General features: G+C 41.3%; 1 protein-coding gene across 8 annotated transcripts in view; it reads left to right on the plus strand.

Moving 5' to 3' along the window:
* Window positions 1-17,234, plus strand: part of Cep152 (centrosomal protein 152) — a 75,497-nt gene that overhangs the window by 24,134 nt on the left and 34,129 nt on the right. For 7 of the 8 annotated variants that reach the window (XM_090358448.1, XM_090358453.1, XM_090358447.1 and 4 more), the window contains 5 exons: window positions 2,548-2,748; window positions 5,126-5,273; window positions 7,116-7,207; window positions 8,089-8,252; window positions 13,783-13,984. In XM_090358448.1, coding sequence (XP_090214574.1) covers window positions 2,548-2,748; window positions 5,126-5,273; window positions 7,116-7,207; window positions 8,089-8,252; window positions 13,783-13,984 — 807 coding nt within the window. Of the gene's footprint in view, window positions 1-2,019; window positions 2,099-2,547; window positions 2,749-5,125; window positions 5,274-7,115; window positions 7,208-8,088; window positions 8,253-13,782; window positions 13,985-17,234 lie in introns of those variants that run through there. The other variant, XM_090358452.1, reaches the window with a different exon arrangement.

A 17,234-nucleotide genomic window follows, 5' to 3' on the forward strand; every position in this document is an offset into this window, starting at 1 on the left:
GGTGCTGAGGACTTGAACCCTGGTCTTAGTGCTAGGCAAGTACTCTACTGCTAGGCCAAACTCCTGGCCCCAGGTCTCTAATTTTTTTTTATTGCCAAAGTTTCTTAGCTACGTCCTGGTCTTAGTCTTTTTTTTTTTTTTTTAAATTGTATTTTATTGTTGGGATGATGTATATAGGGGTTAGTTATATTCGTCAAATAATGGGATCATTACTTCTCAAACCATGATACCCCTTCTCATGTTTTTGTCCCCCTTTCCCTCCCCCATCCTGGTCTTACTCTTTTCACAAATGGTCTTACAGCCATCTGAGTAATCTTTCTAGAACACAGTTCTGACTTTGTTGTTTGTTGCTTAAAGTTTTTAGTGACCCATTTTCCTTGTGGGACAAAATACCATGTGAGGATGGTCTGATCATATACTTGTATATCTGTCATCATTTCCCAGGAATGCACTTTCCATAGCACCTGGCTGTTGGCTCAGCCCCCATCACAGATTTTTTTTTTCCTCTTGAATATTTCCTGAAGCCAATAATCATCACCTGTATTATGGCAGTCTGGGAATACCTCCAAGGTGTCTGTAGGCTGCCCTCATCTTTGTAACCTATCTAGTAGCCTGGTGCTTGGTACTTACTTGTTGTTCAGTGTGTGTTACATGAGTGTTGTTTTCTTATGTATTTGTTTCTGCCTTGATAATGTAACTTTTGCTTTATGTTGTGATTTGGAATTGGAAATACAAGGATGGCCCCTAATACGCTTCAAAAAATTAGCAACTTTTCTGCATGTGTATTCCAAGTGTATACTTTCCTCTTGTTGCCCTAAGAGATTACTGTAATATTTTTTGGTCTTAAAAAATTTTTTTGGAAGGTGGAGAGCAGGAGAATCATAATTTGAGGTTGGTACTGGCAAAAAGGGTGAAAGAACCTCATCTCAACCACCAATGTAGGCGTGGTGGTGGTATCTGTCTGTGACCCCACCTACTTATGAGGTGTAGGTAGTGCCATTTGTACCAGCCTTGGGCAAAAGTGGGAGATTCTATCCGAAAAATAAAATATAAAAGGGCTGGGCATATGGCTCAAGTGGTAGAGCACATGTCTAACAAGTAAGCAGCCCACAGTTGAAGTCCTAGTGTTACCAGCTTCTCCTCTCTCAATCAAAATCCAAATACAAGTTTATCCCATAGTTCTGGTGGTGTTCTGATAAGGATTTCACTGGGCTAGAGTCAAGAGGTCAACAGGACCATATTACTTTCTGGAGGCTCTAGAGCAGGATCCATTATCTGATCTTTTCCAGCTTCTTATGGGTACCTAGTCTTGTCTGCTTCTGACATTTCCAACCCTTCAGATTACACTGGATAATAAAACATTTTAAGATCATCTGATCAACACCTTGAATCCCATCTGCAGCATTAATTTTCTCTTGCTCTGCTGCATAACGTATTCATCTATAGCAGATTACCTGCTTTACCTACAGTACTAGTTATATTTTCAATACTTTGTTTTTAACAGGTCATGGTGACCCTTACCTATAGTCCCAGCCACTCTGAGACTGTAGGAGGATCACTTGAACTCAGTAATTTGAAGTCATCTTTAGCAACATGATGAAATCTTGTCTAAAAAGACAGAAACAGACTTTGGTAGCTTATGCCTGTAAGCTTAGCTACTCAGGAGGCTGAGATCTAAGAATGGTCATGGTGCAGAGCCAGCCTGGTCAAGATAGTCTATGAGGATCTTATCTCTAACCAGCAAAAAGCTGGAAGTGGAGCTGTGACTCAAATGGTAGAGTACTAGTTTTGAGCTAAAAAGCTCAGGGACAGCTCCCAGGCCCTTTGTTTAAGCCCCAGGACCAGCACAAGAAGAAACAAAAAAAGCCCAAACCAAACACAAAACAAGTTTTACATTTAACATGTGATTATTGGCAGGCGTTACCAGGTTTTCAAAGCACAGGTATCATTTTTTTTCTGTGACCTAATAATTGAGTTGTGGCACATTGCTCACAGAGTGATGCACATAGCACTAGCAACCTTACTCTGAGCAGCACATTCCTTGCCTGACACCCACATAGCTGTTATGCTGCGTAAAATGCTCTTTAACACTCCTCTGGTAACTATGAAATCTGTCTTTTCAATAAGTGTCATTTACAGCAAACCAGGGGCTCTGTGGGCCGCAGAAAGGGAAGTTTTAAGGAACATAGGCCATGTTGGGGAGAGGCCCCTTTTTTGTGTGAGTCTGTGTGCCAGTGGATGCCAGTACTGCAACTTGAACTCAGGCAGGCTTCCCATTCTCACTCGCCTTCGTCACTTATGCTCTACCACTTGATCCACAGCTCTTCTTTCACGTTTTTGCCAGTTCATTAGATTTGTCCATCTGGGCTGCCTTTCAAGCTTGAGTCTCAGATCTCCTCCTCTTGAGCAGCTAAGATTACAGGCATGAGCTACCAGTGCCTGACTCCCTTCTTCACTCTCATTAAAGCCTGATTGAGTTTAAAGTCCATGGGGGGACTGCAGAGTTAAAATACTATTAACACGGAGGCCCTGTATGTATTCAACTAGATGATCAAGAAGTCCAGAACAACTGAAATGGCTCTGGAAAGCTTGAAGCAGCAACTGGTGGACCTTCATCACTCTGAATCACTTCAGCGAGCCAGAGAGCAGCATGAGAGCATTGTTACAGGCCTCACAAAGAAGTACGAGGAGCAAGTGGTGTCTTTACAGAAGAACTTGGATGCTACCGTTACTTCACTTAAGGAACAGGTTGGGCTACTGTTAGCAACTAGTAAACCTGAATTTTTTTTTTTTTTGTCACTGATACTTTGTGACTCCTCACATAGAAATCTTGGCTGTTTATATATACAAGGTATTTAGATTGTGAGACCTAAAAGCCAATTTTCAAAGAAAAAAAAAATGGGCGTGGTGGCTCAAGCCTGTAATCCTAGCTACTCAGGAGGCTAAGATCTGAGGTTCGAGGTTTAAAGCCAGCCTGGGCACAAAAGGACCTGAAACAGGAAGTGGGGTGTGGCTCAAGGGTAAGGGCAGTAGCCATGATCTAAAGACCTCAGGGACATGTCCAGGCTCAGGGATAGGGTGGTAGCCTTGAGTTGAAGAGCGCAGGGACAGCGCTCAGGCCAACTTCAAGCCCCATGACCCACCCCCCCTCCAAAAAAAAAAAAATCTGTAAATATATTCTGAGTAGTGTATACGGTTAGTGTTAGTGTTAGTGTTTTGGTCAGTCATGGGGCTTGAACTCAGGGCCTGGGTACTGTGCTGAAGGCTAGTGCTCTACTTCCAATTTTCTGGTGGTTAATTGGAGATAAGAGTCTCACAGACTTTTCCTGCCCAAGCTTAGGCTGGCTCTGAACTGCAGTCTCAGGTCTCAGTCTCCTGAGTAGTTAGGATTACAGGAGTGTGCCTGGCTGATAATATACTTTTGAGACCTTTCTTGTAGTATTGGTTAATACTTGCTCAGTTCCCAAGTTACTAATCCTTATGTCAAGCTAGATATTGCACATGAATATACAGACTAGAAGGAATGAATATACTTGAGGCTGGCTAGAATCTGGGCTGTTACCCTGGGATCTCTCCTTGTGTCTGCTGGCCTTTGGTATTTTGCGTTTCTATAAACATGGTGTGGAAATAGTCCTTGGGAAAACAACTTTGAGAATATAAGTTGAGCATTATTAACCCCAAAACAGAACTCTAGTATGTTCCATGAAGCTTACTTGGTATCTCAAGTGGAAGATTCTATATTTGACCTCTTGTTGATAGTCTGTCACAAAGGGGCACTAAAGTACTGTATGAAGTTGCTTTCCAACTTTGTATAATGTGTGTATGAAATACGAAGTTTATTTCATGTTTAGACTTGGGTCCTGTCCCCAAGATAATCTCATTATGTGTTTGCAAAATCCAAGTGTTTAGAGATACTCAGTGTATAAAGCGGGAAAGTCTAAATTCCTTATGATCTGAGGTTTGAGCATATTTCAGTCAAGTGTGTTTGTGTGTGTGTGTGTGTAAGTATTTCACGCAGTTTTTTTTTTTTTCTTTTTTTTTCCTGAGTGTGGCACAGGTTATTGGGCTTTGCATGGGCTTCCATATGTGGATGAGAGGAGGTGCAGTCTCCACTGATGGCTTCTTCAACCTGGCCTCCAGACTCTCATGGCACATTATTCCCAAACATATCTGTCTTTGTGGGGTTTTGTTGGTTTGCAGTGCCAGGAATTGAACTGAGGGCCTTGCACATGATAGCTAAGCACTCTACCATTGAGCCATATTACTGGCCTCACAGTCCATATATATATATGTATATATATATATTTATATTTTCTTTTTGCCAGTTCTGGGGCTTGGACTAAAAAACTGAGCATTGTCCTTTGCCTTTCTCAAGGATAGACCTCTATCCTTTGAGCCACAGCACCATTCTGACTTGTTCTATGCATGTGGTATACCAAGGAATCGAACCCAGGTCTTTGTGCATGCTAGGCAAGCACTCTACCACTAGACCAAACTTCCTAGCTCCCATAATTGTTTTTAATACCTCTTCATATAATCTGTCTCACACACATTGACACAAACATGCAATTAATGTTTTCTTCATTTGTCAAGTGCAGCGCTTGCTATGTTTAAAGCATTGCAGAGACTCCTTTGAGGAGACAGCAAAGAGAAAGATAAAATGAGAATAGAGGAAGTAGATTCAGTTTAAATGAATTTCAGAGGAAGGACAGGATATTTTTTGGCAGCCCTGAAGCCTGGAACAGAATGAGCTTTAGGCTTCTTAGAATAGAATAAGTTTCCATGTGGTGATCTCTGTCCTTTCTGGATTGGAATAAAAATTCCATGATTCAAACTGATTTGCCCTCAGTGTCCCTGCCTGCTTTGGTACTGACAGCATGAAATGCGAATAGGAAGGCAAATATTCCCTTTGGCATCAGTGATTCTAATTTTAGAATAGTAGCATTTTGTGAATGTGGAAAAGAAGGGAACTTTGGAAGTCACCTTTTAGCAATTGCAAAAGAAAGAGACTGAGAAGAAGAAGCCTCACTCAAGATCCACACATGTATTTTCCTAACTTTGTTCAGAATTTGTTATGTGTTAGAGCTGGTCACAACATGACTTCTTGAACTCAATTTCTGTGTAGGAAAGCATTTGCTCTCATTTGAAAGATCAGCTTAAACAACTGGAAAGGAATCAAGAAGCGGTCAGATTGGAGAAGACAGAGATCATTACCAGATTGACTAGAAGCCTAGAAGAAAGTCAGAACCAGTGTGCCAACTTGTTGCAGTCAGGTGGGTATCCTCCTGGTTTTATATCTTCTGAAGGCTAGAGAAAGTTAGATACTGGGCAGATGAGGCCAGCCTAGGCCAAAAGTTAGCCAGATCCTATCTTAGTCATTAAGCTGGGCATGACATTTGTCTACTTTTAGTTAGTATTAACTAACCAGGAGAAACAGGTGAGAGGATTGTGGTCTCTTGAAGCTGGAGAAGAGACAGAAGATCCCATCTGAGAATAACAAAGCAAGAAAGGATGGGTGGTAGAATACCTGTTTAGTAAGCACAGGCTCTAAATTTAGATCCCACCACTAAAAAACCCTATAATATGCAGAGAGAGAGGTCATATAGGAACAAACAAACCAAACTATTTATGCTGCTTGTTTTATTATTTTTTGGTGCTGGTCCTAGGACTTGAACTCAGGGCTTCGATGTTGTCCCTTTTGTGATTAAGTCTAGTACTTTACCACTTGATCCACAACTCTACTTCAGCATTTTGGTAGTTAGAGAAAAGAGGGTTTTGTTGTTGTTGTTGTTGTTGCTGCTGCCAGTCGTAGGCTTGATCTCAGGGCCTGAGCACTGTCCTTGGACTTTCTCAAGGCTAGAGCTCTACCACTTGAGCCTCAGCATCACTACCACTTCCAGCTTTTTTCTATGTATGTGGTATCAAGGAATCGAACCTGGGTCTTTGTGCATGCTAGTCAAGCAATCTACCAGTAGATCAAACTCCCAGCTCAGAGTTTTTTTTTTAATTAAAACTTTTTATTAAAATTGAGTTTTTACATCATACTTCAAATGTCATGTTCTACAAACAGGTATTCAAGAAAAAAATGTACATTCACTGGCACATAAATGTAAGAACATAATTAAAATTAAGCTGAATCTTTGTATATCATAGATACATATCAATATGTTTGTAGAATATATAGCCTATCAGATTTATTTCTACATAGATGACCATGCGCCTTTTGTTCATTTGGTCTTGACTTATTCAACATGATTTGCTCTAGTTCCATTCACTTCCTAGCAAATGCCATTATTTTATCATGGAGACAAGACTTTTATGGGCTTATTTGCTTGGGCTGGTTTTGAACTGAGGTCTCAGATCTCCATGAGTAGCTACTATTACAGGTGTGAGCTACCAGCACCTGGCTATGGTTTTTTGTTGAAATAGTATTATATACATGTAAAGATATAGCTCATTTTTATTAGAAAATTTTATTTGGAAAATGCAGGCAAAACAAAGTAGCAAATAAAAATTACCAACCATTAAACTGCTTGAAGTAGGTATTGTTAATGTCTGCATTAACAGTGTTCTTCAAATAAAGTGAACATAGATAATGGAGACACTACATAGACTGTGTTCTGCCTTGTACTCAGGATATTTCTGAAATAAACTAAATGAAAGGCATATGCAAAATTTTAAAAAATGCTCTTAAGTTCTTACCCTCTGGCTTATGTGACTCATAATGATGTCACAGGAAACCAAGGATATGCAGGGTAGGGCACCATAGTATATCTTTTATTTATTTATTTATTTAGCCGGTCTTAGGGCTTGAACTCAGAACTTGAGTACTGTCCTTGGGCTTTCTCTCAAGGCTAGAGCTCTACCATGTGAGCCACAGAACCACTTCTGGCTTTTTCTATGTATGGTACTGAGGAATCAAACCCAGGTCTTTGTGCATGTTAGGCAAGCACTCTACCACTAGGTTAAACTCCCATCCCCCGGCCTAAATATTGAACTCAGGGTCTTGGGCTTACTAGGCAGGTGCTCTAGCAACTGAGTCACACCCTTTTTTGCAGTGGTTCTTTATCCCCTTATATTTACTGTGTTCTACATTTTTTTTTCCTCCTCTGCAGGCTCCATACAGGAGGTAGCTCAGCTTCAATTCCAACTGCAGCAAGCATTAAAGGCACATGCTCTGAGCGAAAACATGAACAAGGCTTTGCAAGTGAGTATAGCATTTGGAAGAGGCCATGGAACCGAACTAGGCAATAGTGACATCACCTTTTTCAATCTTCGATTCCTCTATGTAATACAGGTGGCAGAATCATCCTCAGACCAGCCCAAGTTAGTTCAGCAGACTCTTCCCCCACACTGTTGGGTATTGAAGCCAATGGCAGAGCCAGAGCCCTGCCCTTTCCCGCTGGTCTGCCCACCACCTCCTTCACAGTTGAGCATCTGGAGGTGTATGCCAGACAGAAGTTATTCTCAGGTGTGGGGGATTTTAATTTAGCTATGGTTTTCTTACATCCTTCCCCCTTCCCCCATGCTACTTACATTTTCCGCTGAAATGAGAGAGGAGACTGTGGTGAAGAAAGAGTTCCAGGATTACCTCTGATGAAAGAGTTATTTTGCTTGTTCACCCTGGCAAGCTAAAATACAGCATGTTCTTGGCAAACCAAGTAATTGGTCTTCAATTGAAGTAAGCCAAAAAGCAGGATTTTGTCTCTCATCTTGAGGGACAGTATTCATGAAAGAGAAAATATAAGGGATTAGAAGTATGAGAAACTACCTACATTTGCTCCATCCATCCCCTCCACCCCCTCCCATTCCCCTCCTTCCCTCCTTCCCTCCCTCCCTCCCTCCCTCCATCCATCCAATCCATCCGTCCATCCATCCAGTAATCCAGTCATTGTCCCATACATCCATTTGGTTTGTTTGGAAACCTAATTTGGGTTGGCTTCTATGAAGTTACTTAGAATGCATGGTAATAATCGAGTATTTGAAGTTTTTCTGCTTTCAAATAATCATTAAAACAAAGTTTTGAAGCAGTGTTTTTTTTCAGATAGGAAAAGGAAAAAATTATTTTTCAATAATTTTGTGTTCTAGGAGGAATTAACAGAACTCAGAAATGAGATTTCTCTTTATGAATCTGCTGCAAAGCTGGGAATACTTCCAGGTGACTCAGAGGGAGAATTAAATATAGAACTCACGGAATCATATGTGGATCTGGGTATTAAGAAGGTCAACTGGATAAAATCCAAAGTTAACAGGTATTGAATGAATAGTGTAGTCACCCTGACTGGTAAACAGGTGTTCCCATGTACCAAAGACTTGATCAGGGGTGTTTGAATATGAAGAGTATGTTTAGGAATTTATTTCTGTATGTGTGATACTAGGGTTTAAGCTCAAAGATTCTTTCTTGTAAACACTACCATGAAAACTACTACTTCTAGTTCTTTTGTGTTTTTTGTATATTTGCTTTTTTGTCTTTATTTTTATTTATTTTTTTTTTTTTTGCCAGTCCTGGGCTTGTGCTCAAGGCCTGAGCACTGTCCTTGGACTTTCTCAAGGCTAGAACTCTAGGACTTGAGCCTCAGCACCACTTCCGGCTTTTCCTATATATGTGGTACCGAGGAATTGAACCCGGGTCTTTGTGCATGCTAGGCAAGCACTTTAACCACTAGGCCAAATTCCCGGCCTGCTTTTTTGTCTTTATATTTATTTTTCAGATAAAGTCTCAAGCTAACTTTGCCCAGGTTAACCCCTTAACTATTGTCCTCTTGTCTCTGCCTCTGAGTACTTGGTTTTAGCGGCATTACTAAATTGTTCTGGTGTGCATGCAGGACTTGAACTGAGAACTTTGTGCTTGTCCTTTCCAGAGACTAGTGCTCTACCACTTGAGTCATAGTACCCCTTCCTGCTTTTTCCATGTATGTGGTAACGAGGAATCAAATCAGGGTTTTGTGCATGCTAGGCAAGCACTCTACCACTAGGCCATGCTCCCAGCACACCCCCCCCCCCCCCCCGCTTTTTTTTTTTTTTTTTAGTTAATATTCCTGTTTGTTGAAAGCACAATACTTAGCACTGGGATAGGAGAGATGTGACTCAAGTGGCAAGCATAAGGACCCAGATTTAAACTCCAGGAACAAAAATCGACATCAAAGCAAAAGCAAACATAAAACATGTATCAATACATACTTTATAAAAAATTTTGTGTTCTCAGTCTTTTGACAGATTTTGTCTCTACTATTACTATGTCTGAGCTGAAAACACTAGATAGAGCTCAGAATGGTGACAGCACTTTGCTCAGGAAAATCACAGCAACAGAATTAACACCTGAGCACCAACTCCCTCCACCTTCCTCCAAGCTAAACCCATTTACATGACAGTCATATCTTTTGGCCTTAAACTTCATTCTTTGTACCCCTTGATTGTACTTAATTATATAAAAGATTTTTCTTTAACTTGTTATTTATTTTAGTTTGTGCCATGATTGGTCATGGAATTGAGTATATATACATAGCCATATTCAAGTACATGTATGTTTTAACTTTTTACATATTTCATCATGATCTACTTTCCTCATCCTCCCCCAATTCCCCCTCCTTTTTTTTTGTTGGTCCTGTGGCTTGAACTCAGGGCCTGAGCACTGTCCCTGAGCCTTTTTGTGTTCAAGGCTAGGAGTGTACCACTTGAGGCACAGTGCCACTTCAGGCCTTTTCTGAGTAGTTTTTTGGAGATAAGCATCTCATGGACTTTTCTGCCATGGCTGCCTTTGAACCCCAATCCTTAGATCTGAGCCTTCTGAGTAGTTAGGATTATAAGTGTGAGTCACCAGCATCCAGTTTCTCCTATTCTTTTTATTTATTTTTATTTTTATTTTATTTTGCCAGTCCTGGGCTTGAGCTCAGGGCCTGAGCACTGTCCTTGGATTTTCTCAAGGCTAGAGCTCTACCACTTGAGCCTCAGCACCACTTCTGGCTTTTTTCTATGTATTGTGGTACTGAGGAACCGAACCCGGGTCTTCATGCATGCTAGGCAAGCACTTTAACCACTAGGCCAAACTCCTGGCCCCTATTCTTTTTCTTTTTAATTTTTTGTCGATTGTGAGGCTTCAGCTCTGGGCCTAGGTGCTGTCCCAGAGCTCTTCAGCTCAGGGCTACCACCCTACCCCTGGGCCTGGGCATTGTCGCTGAGCTCTTCAGCTCAAGGCTGCTGCCCTACCCCTTGAGCCACAGTGCCATTTCCGATTTTCTCACGGTCTTTAGTGCCCATGCTGGCTTTGAACCTTGATCCTCAGGTCTCAGCCTCCTGAGTAGCTAGGATTTACCGGCGTGAGGCACCTCAACTGGCTTCCCCTACTCTTTTAATACTTCTTTTTTTCCTTCTAGCCATGTTTCACTTTGTAGCCCCACTGGCCTCAAACTTGTGATCTACCTGCTTCAACCTCCTGAGTGTAGAGTTTTACAAGTGTGCATTAACACACCTAGCTACTTCTTTTTCTTTTTCTTTTTTTTTTGCATTTTTTTAATTGTAATTAGTAAAAGGGTTACATGATATTTGCCAGATAGAAGGTGCATTAATTAACGTACATTGATACCCTTTCACTTCCCTCCCCCGCTACTTCTTTTTCTTAATTTAAAAATTTTTTTATTGTAATTTATAGAGAGGTTACAGTTACATTTGCCGGATAGGTGCATTACTTCTCACACATTAATACCCCTTCTTCTGTTTTTGTCTCCATTTTCCTCCCCCACCCACTCCCAATCATCTTGTTTTCCCCCTTCCCTATTACAAATAAACAATATGCAAATACACAAATAAATAATATACAATATGCCAGGTCACAGCAGCAAAAGAGAAGAGAAATAACAGTACATTAAGAACAGCAATCAGGGCCGGGAGTTTGGCCTAGTGGTTAAAGTGCTTGCCTAGCATGCATGAAGACCCGGGTTCGATTCCTCGGTACCACATACATAGATAAAAGCCAGAAGTGGTGCTGAGGCTCAAGTGGTAGAGCTCTAGCCTTGAGAAAGTCCAAGGACAGTGCTCAGGCCCTGAGCTCAAGCCCAGGACTGGCAAAAAAAAAAAAAAAAAAAAAAAGAACAGCAATCACACAAGATAAAGCTCCTGTTTCCATATCCTGGAGATCCTTTCATTTAGCCTCATCCTATATGGCCTTATGTATCTAGGTTTTGCGCTATTGTAATCCTCTGCTAGGAGAGTCCTCACACTTAGTTACTTCTATGCTTTATTATTGGTCAGCATTCATAGCCACAATTCTTAAGTTATTCTGAAGATAAACAAACTGTAGCTGTCATGTCTGTCCTCTTACAGTAAAAGGAATGATCTGTTTCAGCTGAGAAAGTAGAGAAACAACTCAGAGTGATTAGTTGTTGAGGTTCAGTAAGAAGACACCCAAGAACAGGCAGGACAATTTGAAGGAAAGAAACACATAGCTTATAGTCATCCCACCTACCAGTGGTTTAATAGATGATAATTTGGCATTGAGAAAATGAAAAATACTTATTCTCAGATCAAATTTAAAGGATATGGGAAAGAAAAAGATTGGTGCCTTTCCTCTGGTAGACTATGATCCTTAGGAAGCTAATGATTTCCATGTTGAGAATTCTAGTTCTTTGTTAACTTGAGCTGACCCAAATACCCAGTGCAGATTTTATCACCCACCTACCCCGTCCCTTAAGCTACCACCTAGTAAAATTTAAGGGTTTAGCCTCAAAGTTCTATTTTACATTCATGGAATTTGAGTAGCTAAATCTGTATGCAACTTGCAGACAGTTTCCTCTCTCCCTTATTATAGTTGGCTGTTAAACTCAAATAATAAACATTTAACAAGTGGAATGCCTTTTCCCTTTGGTCTTCTCTGCAGGCTTCATAAGCGACCACAGTTTATTTGGATTAAGGGGATCCAACTTCCATAGGGCCCAGGGAGCGAGCCTTATGCTGGTGGAGGTGGCTACCTACCACCTCCGGCTCCCTCCTCATCCCACTCCTTTTTGAGAAAAGAAGAGAAAGTTATTTTAGCAAGCACTTTCTCTGCCTCTTGGCTACCCTGTGGTGTGCTAGTTCAATGGTCAGCATTCAAGCAGAAAAGAGGAAGTAAGTGCTAGTTCATATCTGACAGTATAGGAGGACACTTTGTAGTGTATTTCTTACGTAATGCTATCTGCAGTTATATCTACTTTTGGAGGAAGAGAAGTGATTTGAGTATCATATGTACACATACACATTGCATAAATAGAAATATAAGAGCTTTTATAACATTGAAAAAAAAAAAAAAAACCTACTGGGCACCAGTGGCTCACACTTGGAATCCTACATACTCAGGAAGCTGAGATCTGAGGATTGAGGTTTGAGGCCAGCCTGGGCAGTAAATGCTATGAAACTTACCACCAGTAAACTACTCAAAAAAGCTGGAAGCAGGAACTGGGCATGGTGGCTCAGGCCTGTAATCATAGCTACTCAGGAGACTGAGATCGGAGGATTGAGGGGCACTAAAGTCCCCACTCTTACCACCAATTAGCCACCAGAAAACCAGAAGTGGCACCGTGGCTCAAGGAGTAGGGTGGTAGCCTTGAGCTGAAGAGCTCAGGGATAACACCCAGGCCCAGAGTTCAAGTCCAGTGACCAAAAAAAATAAATAAAAAGCTGGAAGTGGCACTGTGGCTAAAGTGGTAGAGCATTGGCCTTGAGCCAAAGGAGCTCAGGGGCAGCACCCAGTCCCAGAGTTCAAGCCCTAGGTCTAGAGGAAAAAAAAAAAATTACCCAATATTTTTACTTCTCTCTTCATATTTGTGCAATAGTGTAATAGTTTTTATTTAGAATCACCAAAATTAAAGAACAATGAACATTTTTTTTAGTGGCACATGCCTATGATTACCAGCTACTTTGGAGGCTGTAGGACATCAAGAATAAAGCCATCTGGGCACGGTGGCTCACGCCTGTAATCCTAACTACTCAGGAGGCTGAGATCAAGGTTCAAAGCTAGCTCCAGCACTAAAGTCCGTGAGTCTCTTCTGCTCAAGGCTAGCACTCTACCAATAATGATTCTCAGCACCACTTCCGGTTTTCCGGTGTTAGAGATAAGAGTCTCATCGACTTTCCTTCCTGTGTTGGCTTTGAATGGTCATCTTTAGCTCTCAGGCTCCCCAGTAGCTAGGATTACAGATGTTATCTGCTAGCACCTGCTAGTCTCTAGGTCTGTCAGTTTAGTTGCTAGTAGAGACATTGAGGGAGGCAGAGAGAGGCAGACAGGCAGAGGGAGAGAGGGAGGGACTAAATGGGATAGGATGGGGTAACACCAATGGTTAGTTAGGATGATTGGTGTGTAACATTCTTTTTTCTCCCACCTTAGTATCTGTGGGGCTGTAGCTCTGTGGTTGAATACTAGCCTAGCAAGTGTGAGGCCCTTGGTTTAATCATAGCACTGCAAAATAAAGTAAAATGGGTAAAAAAGCTTAACAAAATTGTTTTGCCATACTAGTATATATGTAGAAAAACATGGTCACGGCTGGGAGTTTAGCCTAGTTGTAGAGTGCTTGCCTAGCATGCACAGAGACCTGGGTTTGATTCCTTGGTACCATATACATAGAAAAAGCCTGAAGTGGTGCTGTAACTCAAGTAATAAAGCCCTAGCTTGGAGAAAGCCCAAGGATAGTACTCAGGACTGGAGCTCAAGCCCTAGGTCTGGCACACACATACACAAAAAGTCTCCATTGTGACTAGAGCTTCAGAGGAAGAACCATGTTCCTTGGTTTAACCCCACAATTTCTCCATCAGCGTTGCGCATCCAGAGGTCCCAACAGAGGAGCTTTCCAAAGATGAGGTCATCCTGAGGTTGAAGGCAGAAGTGCAGCAGCTGCTGGGGAGTAACTCAGTGAAGCGCCATCTAGTATCCCAGTTACAGAATGATCTCAAGGACTGTCGGAAGATGATTGAAGACCTCCAACAAATGAAGGAAGATAAAAGCACCAGGGTTGAGGTTTGTACCTCCTGGAGAGTTAAAGCAGTCGTTACAAAACGATGCCATGAAGGAAACTTTTGCACTTTGAACATTCACCTTCGGCCTTTGACTTTCATAGGTTCATTTCACCCCTTTAGAAGCTGGTGGGAATAACTGTCCCTGCTTGTTTTTGGTCTCAGGGAAATCTTGCAGGAAAGAATGTTGAGCTCCATCCTGAATGACAAATCTAGGCGAGAAGGTGGGAAACAAACTGAGCCATGTGGGGAGTATGGAAGTATATAGCAAGTAAGCAGGTAGGATTAGGGAGTAGACATGCGACTACAAGCTCACCCTATCTGAACTCTTTAATAAAGGCCCAAAAGGAGAGTCAAGTGTCAGTGGCTCATGCTTGTAATCCTAACTACTCACAAGGATGGGATCTGAGGATCACAGTTTTAAGCCAGTCCAGGCAGCAAAGTCCATGAGATTCTTATCTCCAACTATCTACTTAGGCTAGCACCCAGATCCAAGTTCAAAGCCTAGTAATGACACCCCAAAAAGATTGGTCATATCTATCTTAAAATCCAAAGAGATCAAATAGATGATAGTGAACTCCTCTGTTAGTTTTTTTTGGGGAGGGGGAGGGTTAGATGTTAGCTTGAGCTTAGGCCTGGGGGCTGTTTGCTGAGCTTTTATGGTCAAGGCTTGTGCTTATCACTTTGTGCCATAATTCTTTGGCTTTTGAGTGGTTAATTGGAGATCAGAGTCTGCTGTCTGGGCTGACTTGTGAACTGCATCTTTTTTTTTTTTTTTTTTTGCCAGACTTGGGCTTGGGCTCAGGGCCTGAGCACTGTCCTTGGGCTTTCTCAAGGCTAGAACTCTACCACTTGAGCCACAACACCACTTCTGGCTTTCTTCTATGTACTGGTACTAAGGAATTGAACTCGGGTCTTCATGCATGCTAGGCAAGCACTCTACCACTAGGCCAAACTCTCAGCCTTGAACTGCATTTTTAAATGTCAGCTTTCTGAGTAGGTAGGATTATAGGCATGAACCACTGGTGCCCAGCTTTGGGTAGTTTTTAGAAGAGAACTGTATCAAAATTCTTCTCCAAGTATTTTGAAATACACATTGTGAGAATTAAGGCAGCCAGGAAAAATTCTTTAATAGATAGACTCATTCACATTTTTATATGAACACTAATAATGATATATTTTCATTGCATTATACATACTTTGTTGTGCATTTTATATCACAATTTAAAATTACTTCAGAGTTTTAAGGTTTCCTTCCTTGTCATAGGACTTCATAGTAGTGGTTAATGTAAAGCTGAATTTTTGCCCATCTATAGTTATAAAACAGTTTTTGTATAAAACCAGAATATGTAGCTTCAGTTTTATTCTCACAATGAAAATGGAAAGATTGCAATGATGGGAAGTAGATCAAATATTACGCCACTCATTGCAGTTCAATAGCTGGACTGTTATGGGAAACTATGATAAAGGCCTTAGAAATGCCAGACAGGGCTTAATTAGCCCTCAGAGTCCAAATCCACCCTTTTTTTCCCCCCCCTAATCTTGGGGCTTGAACTCAGGTCCTGGGCACTGTCCTTGGGCATTTTTCTCAAGGCTAGCACTCTGGCACTTGAGCCACAGCACCACTTCTGACTTTTCTATGTATGTGGTACTGAGGAATCGAACCCAGGTCTTCGTGCATGCTAGGCAAGCACTCTACCAGCATTCCAAACTCACAGCCCCACACTAATTTTTTTAATGAACATAATAAAGGCATGTGTTTGTGTATGTGCGTGTGAGTAAAAGTGACAGAGACAGAGGACCCTAGTAAAGATCTTTGCCTTACCTAAAGTTCAAGGTTAAAGTTACACCTCCATAGGCAATGTTCAGTGGCCAACTCAGAATGTTTCCATTTGCCAGTCCTGAGGCTTGAACTCAGGGTCTGAGCACTCTCCTTGGGCTTTCTCAAGGCTAGAACTCTACCATTTGAGCCACAGTACCATTTCTGCCTTTTCTTTATATGTGGTACCTAGAAATTGAGCCCAGGTCTTTGTGCATACTAGGCAAACACTCTACCACTAGGCCAAACTCTCAGTCCCCATCCATAATCTTTTTTTTTTTTTTGGTGGGTCATGGGGCTTGAACTCTGGGCAGCCCCCCTTCCTGTTTTCTAATAAATCGTTGGCTATAAGAGTCTCCCATTCTTTAGTGCCTGGGCTGGCTTTGGACCAAGATCCTCAGATCTCAGCCTCCTGAGTAGCTAGATTATAGGCATGAGCCACTGCGCCCAGCCGATCTATGATCTTTTTAAGCCATATAGTTTTTGTTTTAAATTTTTTTTGTTACTGGCTTTTTTTTTTTTTTTTGAGGGTTATGTATTCAGTATTCTACCTTTAGGGGAATTTTGTTAGATGTTCAAATGATCCCTCCCTTTGCAAAGGTCTTAAAGTAGCTGTGCTGACTAGTACAAGTACTGAGTGCCAGTGTGCTTGGCACATGGTGATCTGTCAGAACTTGATTTAAAATCTGGTCATAAGTAGAGGCTTTCAGTATTAGTACATGCTATTTTCAGTGTCAGTAATAAAAACTCACCAATCTTTAGAAACTGGAAGTTGTTAAAAAAAAAATGACCCAAAACTGTTACATGAGAAAGATCTTAAGAATCTTCTTAGCCTCTCCTGAGAAGGAAACTAATAAGAAAGAAAAGGAAGGCTGCTGCTCTTTTGTGAGTTGGTAGACTGAGCTGAAGCCTCGGTAGTCTTCCACTGCATGGGCACGAGATAATACCTACTCTCACCCGAGGTTGAGGGAACACTGCCAAACATTATAGAAGCTGAGAACCAGCTAAACACCTGAACAAGGAACAAGTCAGATAAAAGTATAAATAGTACAAAGTTTGTGACCCCTCTTCCTTCAGTGAATAAGGAGCTATTGAGAATAGATAAGAATATTCATATACAAGAGGGAGAGAGAAAGGGAGGGAGAGAGCTTCACTCTGCAGGGAGCAGAAGAAATGCAAGTGAAAGCCTTTTCTTTTTTTTTTTTTTCTTTTTTTTTTTATTGTAATTAGTAAAAGGGTTACATGATATTTGCCAGATAGAAAGTGCATTAATTCACATACATTGATACCCTTTCACATGTCTTGGTACCCATTTCTCTCCCCCCTCACACCCCCCACCCGTCTTGGTTTTCCCCCCTTCCCTATCAAATTTCAAATATCCAAATACAAATAAATTCAATATATCAGATAACAAAGTGAGATACTATACCAATGT

This window comes from Megascapheus bottae, chromosome 25, assembly GCF_031878675.1.
Source record: "Megascapheus bottae isolate mThoBot1 chromosome 25, mThoBot2.hap1, whole genome shotgun sequence".
Taxonomy (NCBI): Eukaryota; Metazoa; Chordata; class Mammalia; order Rodentia; family Geomyidae; genus Megascapheus; species Megascapheus bottae.